Below are 13,832 nucleotides of genomic sequence, written 5' to 3'. Positions count from 1 at the left end.
CAGTGAAACAAAATTCATAAAATCATATTCTGAGGTCACTGGAACATTTGACTGGATATGACAATAAACTAATCACACAAATGTTATGTTTTATACACAATTGTTTAACCACAAATAATGAGCAGCACTTTTCAGAATCACAGGCTCCCCCATCTTTTCAAAATTCAGGTCACATCCCTCTCATCATACAACACCCTGAGTAAAGCACATCTCAAGCGGTGACAAGACCTGTTCACCATCGATATATAATCTCAAAATTCTGCCCACTGTCTTTCTACTCACCTACCTACTTAAAACCTGGGTCCTAAAATCCATGTTTCACAAAGCTTGGGAACTGTATTCCCTTTGGATAAAACAAACAACTCCCCAAAGCTTTTGTTTTGCTTGGTGTTTACCCAACTGCACTTACTATTTCCAGCATGCATTTACTGGCTGTGTCTGGACTGCATGTCCCAGGTTGCTGTGCCTTTCTAGGTACTAAGTCTACTCCCAAAAATGGGAAGTAGAGCTAACCCTTCAAATGGAACAGTCACCCAGGCCTCAGCGTTCACACATGCGACTCCTAAGAGCATTTTGATATTTCTGTGCTGCCCAAGGAACATTCTGAGATTTCAGTCCTCAGTCAAAATGAGAAATCACCATTTTCCAAAGGGGAAATAACATAACCAAACTCCCAAATAACATTTCCAAGCATCGGTGACCCAAGTCCCAGGCTCTAGTCTGTGTTTGTGAGGGACAGATCAGATCAAGCCGAAATCAAGCATGCAGATACATAAGCACCCACCGATTCTGTGCTTTCTAACCAGCTGTGGGTACTGCATAGCCACGTCACCTCTCTGGGCCTCAATTTCTTCATCAAACTAAGCAAGTACAAAGGCACCTTCCGGCTCTAAAAGTACTATGGGTCTACAAAATAACAACACAGTTACCAAAAACTCTGCTATCCCTGAAAGATCTGTGCAGACCCTGCAGAAGTAAAACCTCGATTAAAGACCATGAAGTGAGGGGGAACAATTAAAAAGATCTCTAAGGGGCCCTTCCACATTTTGATTCTCAGTGGGAGAGTGAGGCATGACCAGGCAATTGGTCATAAAACATTAGTGGGTCTCATAGCTCTCATAATCCTGTGTTTCCAATGGCCAGTTCTGCTCTAGCAAAAAAATTCTGGTATTTTTTCCAAGCACTGCCTTCAAATGCAGAATGACTTTATCTTTTCATGCAACAATAGAATGACTTTATCTTCTGTGTTCAAAAGCTCCTTCTCTTTGATTGCGAACTCATCCTGCTCAGAAAATTCGATTTGATTGCAAACTCATCCTCCTCAGAAAATTCCAGCTCTAGGCCCCTAGTTTCTCCAAGCCACCAAAAACACTCCACCTAGTGAGAACAGGTTAGAAAAGCCACACTCACCCTTAGCCACTGCTTCTCTGTGAGGGCGTCACTGTAGTCCACGTCACGGCGCTGGCGAGACCCCCTCCCAAATATTTTCTCCTCCTCTTCTTCACAGGTGAGCCTTTCTACTTCGGCATCATCCTTAATGATCCAGGAGGGCAGCTCATCTTCCTCCATTAAGCGGGGCTTGCGTTTCGGGTTCCGGGCATCTTCCCTCCGCCGGTCCATGTCCATCCGCTGGAGACATTAATCAGAGGGTCACCGAAAGTCAGGGCTTCTGTATGGTACAGACTTTACAGTACATACAACTTCCCCAAGTCATTCCTTATGGCTGCAGGGTCCCTTTCAACCTCTCTCATCCTGGTTGACTTGTTCTAGCTCATTCCTAAATATCTAGGGAAAGATTCCACTAAGGAAAATCCCTTCCCTTCCTCTGTACCCATCTTTTGAAACTTACTCACACATTTAAAAAGTACTCTTTAAGAATTTCCTTTTCTTAGTGTGTGTGTGTGTACAAAGCTTCCTCTTTCAAGTAATAGTGGAAAAATTCAAATTGGGAATGCATTTTAAAAATATGACCTCGGCTATACACCTCATTGCTTCCCTGGAAGAAACTTATTCTTTGAGTATAGAAAAGAAAGATCTTTTAAAAAGGTTCCTTTTATTCAGTAGGGGTTGTGTTTTGAATTGAACAATCAGGAATTTAAAAAAAAGGTGACCCAAGGTAGCAGTACAGAATAGCTAACCACAGCTGGACATGTGGAAGAGACATAAATGGTTTCACTAGTCCACTGGCCATGAATATACTAAATTTTCAATACCTTGTAGGCACTGCTCGTGGGAGGAATGCTCTTGAATTCTTTACATTTTAAACTTTGTGCTCTTACGGAAGTATTACACCACAGAGAGACAGAACTCAGACGTAATTGTGTTCCAACTGGTCTAGTTGTAAGCGAAATGGCTTCCTTTCAGAACCTTCAAAATGCCTACTTCCCCACCTTCTTTTTAATAATCCAGTTCACTTGTAAATAAACTTAGGGCCACACACTTGGCTTTAATCTGTAATTAAACAATACGACGGATTTTAAAAAAATAATCTGCCACTACATTTCCATTGACATTAGTTCTGTATAAATATAAACACTAGCTAGATGTGTCATTTCCACAATGAAATGGACCATCAATCATTGTTATTTACCTTTTCCCTCTTCCTTTGGTTCTACTGTACTGAAATCGGGATTCAATATAATGTTTTCTTAAAAGCTAAAACTGATAAAATGTAAATAAATATCTATGCATACCCAAATATGACCTCTAGAACTTATTTTATTTTATTTTTATTTATTTATTTTTGAGACGGAGTCTCACTCTGTCGCCCAGGCTGGAGTGCAGTGGCGCGATCTCGGCACACTGCAAACTCCACCTCCCGGGTTCACGCCATTCTCCTGCCTCAGCCTCCCGAGTAGCTGGGACCACAGGTAACTGCCACCTCGCCTGGCTAGTTTTTTTTTTTTTTTTTGTAGTTTTTCGTAGAGATAGGGTTTCACCGTGTTAGCCTGGATGGTCTCAATCTCCTGACCTTGTGATCTGCCCGTCTCGGCCTCCCAAAGTGCTGGGATTACAGGCTTGAGCCACAGCGCCCAGCCTTAGAACCTGTTTTAAAATTAGTGGTCAAAGCCCTTCAAACTATGCTTCTTCCACATTTTTGGAAGTCATTACATTTCCAGAATCTGGTAGGCTTGGGAGACGGGTGAAGTCCCATTGGTTGATAAATGTGGGCACCCTGCTCTGTCATGTGCTATAATTAGCTCACGATGCTTAATCCTGTCTTCTAATGCTTTGGTATCAGAAATGGGATCCACCAAACCTTCATAATTGGCACACAGAGGTTGCCTTGTTTACAGCAGTATCTAAAGAGGGGCTTCATGAGGCAACCTCCTAATAGTTATTAGATAGCTAGTAAGAAAAAAACTTTTTTGTTAATGTCCTATACTGAGATGACAAAATATTGCCATTTCAGTCTTTGGTTTTACTGCTACTATTATTATCTATGCCAAAAAATAGCCTTTGAGGTATGTTTAATCAATATATTTCTATAGGCATTATTATTGCTAATATATTTGTCCACAATTGAGAAAATAAATCTTTTCTGACAGAAAAGGAAATTATGCACTTGTTTCTTTTTTTCTTTTAGGAAAGGTAGATTCGATTAAATAAGATAAGCTTAAAGTCTTAACAACTGCATCTCTCCCTAGAGAGAATACCAATATAGAATCTTAAGTCAACATTAAGGCAAAAGTCAAACTTACTATTTAGTTACTTTGTGAATAATTGGTCTTGAGATCTGATTATTAACCTTATACTTACAATTAGTTTTAAAAGTGCTTTTTCCCTTTGTAGAGAACATAGCATCTACAAGCTTAATGTTTGTATGTTAGCAAAATGTTTCAGATACATATCTTGAGCTGCCAAAGATCTTTTTGGTAAAATTCCTAAGTCATTGGTATAAAAGATAACTTTTTCTGAAGTTACATGTTGAGAAGGAGAAAGCAAGACATGCTTTTTAAAAAAGGTTTTATTTTAAAGAAACTGCTTATCATGCGTAAACCACAGGGTCTATGATATAAAATAAGTTTGCATTAATTTTACAGAGAACTCATTCTTTTCTAATAAAGGATAAAGAGTTTAAATATTTAAAATCCATGGATCTATCCTAGCTCACATTCCATTCTTGTTTCTCACCAAACTTTTTAATCTGTAGCTGATATAGATTCAAATTTTATTTCCTGCCCCCAGGTAGAGATGCTAAGGAATAGTGAACTGGCCAAAGGCGGCCAGTGGATTAGAAGAAACTAAACCAAACCTATAATCTATCTAATCCTCAAAATAGAAACCAGCCTTTAAGAAACAAGCAGAAAATTCACAAAATCAAAGTGCCTACAAAAAGTGTTCCCTAGCCAGCCTCACCTGTGTTACAAGCCTGTTCTTTGAGTGGTAAAACAGTCCCAAGTTAAAAGAAGGCTGTGCCTTCCGAGACATTCAGATTGTTTCTGAGGTTTTCAATTTCTACAAATAGCCCAAAGTAAGGCAGAAAAGTACACTTACCCCCTTACTTCAGGGGTGCTGATGGAATTCTCCATTTCTGCGCCTAATCTAGTTTGTATAATGGCAAGCAGCTTGTCCTCTCCAGTGTCTTGAGAGTATCTGAGGCTTTAGCAGTGCTGAATTATTGCCTAAGAGTGATCACCTGAGGGCCTCTTGCTTGGGTGTTCCCCGGTAACCTGCCTTTTAATTAGTTCTTCAAGGAGAGAGAGGATATCTATTTCTGATGTGTATCCTTAAACTCCCTAAATAGAGAATATTGTCATCTTTGATTATGGTGACCAGTGTGAGTTAAGAAATTTGTATTTTATGAATGCCCTACATTGACCATGCTGTTAAGTCTCTCTTACTGCCATTCCTCTCTGAAATAGCTTTACTTGGGAGGGGTGGTTCATTTCGGGGATGGAGGGAGAAAGGGAAGTGCATATTCCAGTTTAGGAATTATTCCCACAGCTACCTGCCTTTTTCTGAGAAAGAATTACGTATTTTTTATTGTGGATCATTATATACAATCAATGTTCCCAGAAAAAAGGCCACACACACAAAACCCCGAAATAACATAAGCCTCTCCAAACAGCTAGAGTTCCATTCTGTCTCGGCTAAAAACGGGGAGATTGCAAACCCTGTGGATCATATTTGGCCCACAGTTGTGTTTTGTTTGGCATGCAGTATTATATAATGACTTAAAAAGTTGAATTTAGTTGCAATGTTTTAAAATCTAGAGATCACATATAAAAGACTATACTTCCAGCTCCCCTTGAAAATTTGTCATTTCTGGTGACACAGGTCTCACATTTCTACCTTGCAGCTCTGTGCTCCCATAGACAAAGCGTCTCCAGTACACCTACCTCTGCCCACTTGCTTCACATAAGCAAATTACTCATGTAAGATCTCATGGCACTCAAATTTGGGGCCTCTAACTTTAGGGGGTTCTGCAGCATTCATCCACCAAAGTTATGTTTTCTATTTACTCCCTCTGTAATCAGTCTTTGATGAAGATAAAAATAATTGAAGATACTGGAGGGAAATCCAACTGGTTTTGATCCTTAAATGAAGGCTACACTTTTATGCACACCTTGAAGGTTCCCATTCATTTAAGCAGGCGCTCGTCAACAATTTGAAGAGGCACACCTGTGCTGTTTTAGCTGCTGTTGTCCACCTATCTCCCTAAGGAGCATGTTTGCTTTGATCCTATAAGGACATGGTAAGTTCCAATGCCTATAGGAGCCAGATAGGCCTCCTGAATGACATTGGCCTGGGATTAGAAACGAACTGGGAGCAGGAGGGGGTTTGTGGTAAGCTGTAGACCACAAGGCCCGTCCAGAGAGTGCAGCTGCTACTCAGCCCTGGCCAACTGTTTCCACACAAAGATGTGGGCCTGGTACTGCCCGATCTCATTTTTCAAGAGAAGCCAGAAATCAGGATTCCTTTTTATGTTGGCAATGAATGGGAAATTTTAAAAAACGCTGCATGGGCCAAACAAAATATGTCTGCAGGCTAACTCCAGCCAGTTTGCAGCCTCTGAACTGAAGGAAAGGCATAGGCTTTACGAATGAAGTTCTGCCAGGCACGCAGGCTCCAGACATTCTACTTAACAGAAAAAAGGACAGAGGAATAAAGCATTTGTTTTCATGATTTTCTGTAACATTACCATAAAAAGGTCAAATTCTTCTTCTCGTCGAGCAATCATTTGGTTCAGAGTCTCATCGTCCGGTACTTCATCTTCTTCCTGGGGTTAAAAACAGAGTGATTTAACAGGTTTTAGGAGAGAGCCTGGACAGCTGGGGCAAGGTACAAACAAGTGATCTGTCCTCCAGACCGGAGGGGTCCCATTTCTCAAGCCAGAAAGAAAAGGGAAGGGGTTGCTGGATTTAGTACTTGCCATTATTATTTTACGAGCTATTAAAACCATCTTCCCAGAGCAAAATCTGTTCAGGGTGGAAACGTGGTGCACTATAAGAAATACAAGTTCTCCTGGGTGTGTATCTTGATTCTGCTACTTTTAAAACAAGTTACTTCATGTCTCCCCGCTTCAGTGACCTCATTGGTCATATGGGTATGACATCTACTTCACAGGGGGATGTAAGATTTTAATAAGGAAATCCATATGAAAAAGTACCTGACATTAATTCTTTTAACTCCATTTACCTTATGCCAAATATAAATGCTTATTTTCAAATCCTTACAAAAAATATAAGTATGGGAAACCTTGTTACTAGGCACTAAGACAATAAAAACCACATATATATGCCAAATATATAGCCTTTGAAGTGTGTTTAATATATTTCTTTGGGCATTATTATTGTTGATGATTGGAGCTATGGATGGGATAACTAAAAAGGTATCAGTAGCAAAAAAAAACCCCTCAAAATTATACTTAATTAAAATAATTTAAATGAAGCAGAGAAAGCAATTACATATGGGCTAAAATTTTCATTTTATATTATGTCAAACAAAGGTACATTATCTCTCTGCTAATGCCTCAGAAACCAACAGTTCTCAGGATTTTCAGCAATGTTATGGGATGACTTCTACACTTTGAAAAAATGATTCTAAAAGTTGGGCATATGCTACAGGACTTATCTTCCCAAATTATTTTTATAATATGCTGAGTAGGCTTGTTAAAAATCAAATGGGGAATTTCAGTGTATCAGCTGAGGGAAGAAAGGAGAAAATACCGAACTTCAAACATCCAATTTCACAAACTATATGTTCAAAAAGAGGCAACTTGTTTTAGAGAAAGAGTATGAGGTACTAGCGGCTCAAATGAGATGACTATGTCGGCTCCCAAGATAACGCCTTTCGCACTGCAGGAACTTAATAAGTGTTAGAAATGAATGCAATCCAATAAAGTAAAAAATCTATAATTCAAGATAATAATTACTTCTGAAAAACCTATTCTAGTTCACCTCCAGATTGATTACAGTCAATTTGTCTAAATATCACATTTCATCTGACAAAGACACAGACTAGCTGGGAGTGGGTTCAGACTTCACAGTACAAAATATCTGGTAATGTCTCCTCCGGTGAACAGATGTCCCGCTTTGCCTACTTTCTTCCTAGAACCACACATTATCCTCTCATCACCTGTACAATGAGGGGCTTAGACGACCGCAAGCCCAAGATGAAAAGATTCTCTTGTAAAGTGGCAAGAAACCTGCCTGTTTATGACCTTCATGGAAAACCAAATGGCTGGAAGTGCACAATGCATCTTCCTGGGTTCTTTGTGCCCTAGCACTTCATGGTCATGTCAACCACGGTGATGCCAGCCTACGTTGTCCTGATCTTTCAGGACCAGAGCCTTTGACGGCAGTCTCTCAGTGTTTTCAAACATCTTTACATGAGGACACAGGCCCCCCTGAAAATGGTAACATTTGTCTGACACACTGGTAGCCAAGAAGGGACATGGAGCCTCAGCAAGGCTGCTCACAGCTAGCCTTGCTGGCAGGACAACTGGGAGGGGAGTGCACTTCAGGCCCCACCTGGCAGCCCTCAGACCCAGGAGAGATCAGCATCTCCCTGCAGCTTAGGAAGGCTGGAAAACTCTAGGCTTCCTTGATTCTCAACCAGATCAGGTACTATTTTCACAAGGCCTACACAAAACAAATAAGCAAAAATGTAGTGGAGACGACGGGCTGAGTGTCAGCTCTGCTCACATCTGCTTTGTCACAGTATAGATCATTCGCCATATTGTTCTTCTGGAAATGTCCAAGTATATAAACAACAACAACAAAAAAATCACCTGACAATCTGACTCCATATCTGTATCAAATATTCAATTTCTAGAATCAGAAATTATAAATTATTTGAGATAAAAAGTTTTCAAATGTGCGTGGATCGTGAGTGCATGTGCATATGTATTTTTCATCATTTTCATGAAACTCAGTGGATAGCTAATCAAAAATATAAGACCGACAAATTAGGAGGCATAATACAAAAGTGCTCTTCAATTTGCAAATGGGTTCAGTTCAGGATTCCTTTAAATATCAAGCTGTACTTCACATTTAGATTCATTTCAGAATATATATACATATATATATATATATGCAGTCAGTCTCTGGCTTAACAATGGTTGGACTTCGGATTTTTCGACTTTATGATGGTGCAGAGGGGATGCACATTCAGTACTCCACTAGACTTAAGATGGGGCCATGTCCTGATATTTTAAAGTTATGATGGGTTTGTCAGGATATAACACCATTGTAAGTTGAGGAGTGTTTGTTTATAAGACTTTTAAAAGACTCAGATTCATAATTTACAGAAGACTGAAAAAACACATATCCTATTTAAGGCAAAAATCAAACTACATCTAATATATGCAACGAAAACAGTATTCTACATGAATATGTAAGGTAAACTTACTCTTCAATTTATAAGTATGGGCACACACAAAAAATATGTTCATCCTCAGTCAGTTTTATGATAAGGACTGCTACTGATATTCTGTAGTTTGCTACACTATATACATATGTTTAAAAACCTATTTCAAATCCATTTTGGAATGAATATTATAAAATTACTAATGCTGGCAATCTAAAAATAATACAAATGACGACCCAACATTCCCCTAATAAAAACCTCATCAATGCATTCTTCATACAACCCTGACAAATAAAGACTGTTTAATCAGTATTTTTCCCAACCTTCAGACAGCTCTTAAAGAAAAATTTGAAGTATAGGTTAAGCTCATGCTTTCCAAGAGCAAGTATAGCTAAATGGGCAGAAGATGGCTGTGAAGGTTTGTCCTACAAACACGTCAGGCTCTGCAATCCCTCATCAAAAGGCAAAAGAGACAGAGGGCTCTGGAGGATGGGAGAAAGAAGCGCCGTTCCATTTATGTCTTGTCTCATCTGGCTGATTTTGTCCCTGAAGTATCCTCTCTTCAGTTCTGCATCTGCCCTACAGAAGGCAGCATTGATGGTACAATAAAGCAGCTGGTTTTCCTACCCTGGAAAAAAGGAGGGAGCACCCACAGGCCAAGCCTTGAGGTTCCTCCAGCAATAGCTCTTAAGACACTCATTTTGGATAACTTTCAGAGACTTTCTGTGGTTGAGATCTAAAACAGCAGTTTATTTATTCATTTTCATTAACACCAGCCCAGGAAGTTCTTTAAACAAAGGGATTATTCTTAGTCCTTCAGAGACAAAAGGCCACTGTTTGATTTCATAAACTTGGGGCTTTCTGTAATACCTCATTTTCCTCTTCATGCTCCAAGATGGCCTGCAAGAATGCCCTCCGCTCGTGGCTTGAAGACTTTTGGTCAAACATGCCTGCCTGGATCACTTTCTGATCCACGTTCAGCTTGTATTTTGCAGCCGCAAGGATCTTTTCCTCCACGCTGTTCACGGTACAGAGCCTCAGCACCCGGACCTCATTCTGCTGCCCGATGCGGTGAGCTCGGTCTTGGGCCTGCAGATCCTGTTTGGGGGGAACAATATGCTATGAGGACTGAGATGCCTGGCATAGGAATCCCAAACCAGACCCCACCACAGAGGGAAATATGGAAGGGTTATGTATTTCACCTTCACTAAAGCAAGATTTTGCTTACATTTTAAAAATACGCAAGCTACGTTTGGAAAAATTCAATGTCATTCCTAGTTGAAGAAACCTGGGTTTAAATTAACCAAGCCAACTGAAATAAATCTCGGGTTTTGAAATCCAGGTTATCATATTGTTTTTGTCTATCTCTAGGTTCCCCATCAGATTTAGTCCCTATCTAAAACATAAAACAAGACACCAATATCCAATGTCAGAATTATGACTTACATATCACCTACAACTAACCTTAAGTTGCAAGAAACGCCTTTTCTTTGGTGTGATGTGTTGAAGATTATTTTAAAAATATCACTGAGTTGTTGTACATTCAGGTATTATACATACATACATCTTACTACACACACACACACACACACACACAGTGATTGCTCAGGTAGTCAATTTCCTAGAACCTAACCTTATCAAAGACTCAGTCTTCAATTTGGGAAATGAAAAGGATTGCTAGTTGGGTAGTCAACTGGTGAACTTTTGGGGACAGAAATTTGTCACTACCTATTAGAAGCGTTAAAACAGTCTACATCTCTGACTCAGAAATATCACTTCTGGAAATGTATCCTAAACAAATAATCATAGCTATGCACAAAGATTTAGAAATAAGGATGTACCTTCTCAGAATAATTGGTTATCTCTAATTTTTATTTTTAAAAAAGAATTAAACATTCAACAATAATGAATTGGTTAAATAAATTATAGTATCCTACTATATGTACGTATCAACAAAGTATCATAAAAATTACATTGTAGGAGATTTAATGACACAAAGCTATAATAAGTGAAAACAAGTTAAAAAGAACCATGTGCATTCTGATCTTACATGTACACATTTATCTATATCAAGAAAAAGGTAGGAGGACAAACACCAACATGCCAACAACATAAATCTCCAGGTGATAAGATTATAGGTGTTAGTTCATTTTCTTCACTTTGCTTACATTTTGTTTTCTTCTGCTTTAAATGTTACTAATATATTAATAATAAGAAAAAAGCTTTAATGAAATCTTTAAATAAAAACCTTCATGAGCCCATGAAGCAGAGTTACCTAATTTTACAGCTACATAATAAAAACTTTTTGGCATATAGCTTTTATTCATTGTGGTCCAGGTGATGTTATCTGGGCTGATGCTAATTAGTTGTTTACACATGTCTCCCATTAGACTGTATAGAGTTTTAGGGCAAAGGTCTGTTTTCTGTATCCCATAGCCCTGCCACCATAGTTTGTACAGAGCTGATGCTCAACAGCTGTAAACCCGTCTTCTTGACCAGACAAGTCTCCTGGTCACCTATTGTAGCACAAGAAGGCAGCAGGCAAAAGGTTGCCCTGGAGATTTGTTTTTGCTGCAGGGACCTTTAAAATTAAGTAGCCAATTAGGCAAAAGTTTTTCCTCGGCAGTTACCTGAATAAGTTAATATCAATATCATAGTGCTAAGCCATGAGAATAGCTGGGACCCATCTATATTAGATTATTTTCTAAAGAGGAGAATGTGAGGCGGATCATTCAAATCCAAAGGGGACAAAAAACTCTAAAACACCCTAAAGTTCCTTTTTAAGCTTTTAGTTCAACCGTCCCTCTCAACATATCTTCACCAGAACTGCTAACAGCAGTCAAGATGACAAGCTCTGTGTCATCAGGCTTTTCACTATCTCCTGGAACAGAGGCCAACAAACAGTCTCTAAAATGGGCGCACTAGTAAACATTCTAGGCTGTCTGGCTCAGAAGCAAAAATTGAACAACTGTTCTCACCAGAAGGCTGATATTCTTTTTTCCCACCATTTTCTAATTTATACTTTAAAAAGTGAAGACCATTCATCACCTGCAGGGGTGCAAAAACAAGTGGCAGGTCAGACCGAGCCCGTGAGGAGTAGATTGCTGACCCTTGTCCAACAAGATGCTGACAAGACCACAAAAATACTAATTGCAGGGGGCAGCAGAATATGAATAGAGTAGATGAGGAAGCAGGGCACATAGACAACATATGAACACGGTAAGACATTACAGAATCCTTGGGAATTTGCTGCAATTAGTTTTGTTTGGTGGTGGTGGCAGTGATGTGTGTTGGTGTGTTTCAGATCACCCATCTAATTGGAAGGTCACGAAAGCTAATATTTCTAGGTGGAGAAGTGTAATGCAATGTGAGCTTGTGAGTCTCTAAGCTGACATGTGGGGGGAAATATTGTGACAAAGAAGCACTGTAATTATTGGATGGATTACTCAATATTTCTGAAATCTCAATTAGGTGGTCTGAAACTTCATCACACTGACTTAGGTCTGATAATACTCGAAGCTAAGAGCCTGATCTGAGAAGAGGGTCTGCAAGCTAAATGTGGTTGACCATTCCGTAATAGCAACAGAGTTGCAGCTCCATGGGTAAAAAACACAAGCACCAACCCATGTTTCTAATCAACAGTTTGGAAATGAGAGTCTTGGCAACCTGTAGTGATTTTTTTGTTAATTCCACAATCCTGAGTTCTATTTTTGCCTCTAGGTAGGGTCCTCAATTAGCAACATTAAGGCCTCCATCTGTCAACCTATGTCAAATTAATCCCCTATTTTCACCAATGTGCCTTAATTTTAATTCAATATGATAATGCATACTTACAGAAATTTTTCTTCAATGCATGCTGAAATTAACCTGATAAAAACACCTCCACAATTTTCATTTTGGGAGCTTTGCAATCTATATGCAAGGGTGCGAGGTAGAAAGAGCTCAAACCCAGGATTCAAACTGAAACCTAAACAGACATGGGTGTGAATGATCCTGATGGGGCGCTCATGAGCAAGCTAACATTGACTGGTTTCCTTATGTATAAGATATTCTGAGGATTACTTGAGGTGAGGTATGCAAAGTGCCTAACAATATTTAGTAGAGTTCTGTACCTTTTAAATGAAAATTCAGATGGATCTTTATCACTTTAAAATCACTGATTCCTGAAAAAGAAAAATTTGACCAAACTAATGGTCATGTTCAGTGACAGATGAAAAATCTGGTCAGCTCAGTTTATTCAATCAGGTGGAAGCAAATCTACCTATGGCAGCTAGAAATACCTGCAGAGGCCCAATGTGAGGGACCTGTGATAAATTCAACCAGAGAAAATCTGGGATCCTGTGTTTTGCTGCCGAAGCTTTAGTTCACGTGTAGTTAAGAGGGAACTATTTCATGTTACTGTAATTTACTTTGATTCTAGAACTCAAAGTTTTTAACAGAGCTAGAGAGAAGGAAAGAAAAAAAAATGAGAGGTGGAGTGGGGTAGAACATCATAAAGATGTTCCAGAGTTATTTTCCAGGTTAAATTAGCATTTCCTGGAACAGTGGCTTTTAGAATTTATACTGTGCCAGTGAAGGTAAGCATCTAAGAGTCAGTGGAAATGCTTACCTCCGAAGACAGAATACAAGCAAACTCTCCATTCACCTATAGATGGTCCTCAATACTTAGGTACCAGCAAGAAGGATAATCTAAACATCCAATCACATTGAGCACACCAGGAGGAGGGGAATCAAGGAGTCACATCAGATCTTCCTTCCTCCCCCTTAGATACCCAGCCTAGTTCAGTGCCTGCTGCATAACAGACAATAAATGTTTGTGGAAGAAATACTGAATCCAAAATGCCAAAAAGGAAAACTGCAGATCTCTCACATCAATATAAATTCTACCTGAGCCTTGGAATGAAACACTTTTATATATTTATAAAAAATGTAACTATATTTCCAGAAGACTTAGAACTAATATATTCTGTGCCGATGGTTCCCAATCCTTCTCAAGATAAGAAAATTTTGATAGTCGC

General features: G+C 39.2%; 1 protein-coding gene across 4 annotated transcripts in view; it reads right to left on the bottom strand.

Annotated features, from left to right (window-relative positions):
- SMARCA2 (SWI/SNF related, matrix associated, actin dependent regulator of chromatin, subfamily a, member 2) overlaps positions 1-13,832 on the bottom strand; it is a 183,601-nt gene that overhangs the window by 69,252 nt on the left and 100,517 nt on the right. For all 4 annotated transcript variants that reach the window (XM_011956472.1, XM_011956473.1, XM_011956474.1 and 1 more), the window contains exons 25-27: positions 9,685-9,912; positions 6,146-6,223; positions 1,411-1,629 (exon numbers count right to left, since the gene is read on the bottom strand). In XM_011956472.1, the coding sequence (XP_011811862.1) occupies positions 1,411-1,629; positions 6,146-6,223; positions 9,685-9,912 (525 nt within the window). The remainder of the gene's footprint in view (positions 1-1,410; positions 1,630-6,145; positions 6,224-9,684; positions 9,913-13,832) is intronic.

This window comes from Colobus angolensis, unplaced genomic scaffold, assembly GCF_000951035.1.
Source record: "Colobus angolensis palliatus isolate OR3802 unplaced genomic scaffold, Cang.pa_1.0 Scaffold419, whole genome shotgun sequence".
Classification (NCBI taxonomy): domain Eukaryota; kingdom Metazoa; phylum Chordata; class Mammalia; order Primates; family Cercopithecidae; genus Colobus; species Colobus angolensis.
The sequence above is the reverse complement of the archived record's forward strand: the minus strand, read 5'-3'. Positions and strand labels throughout refer to the sequence as shown.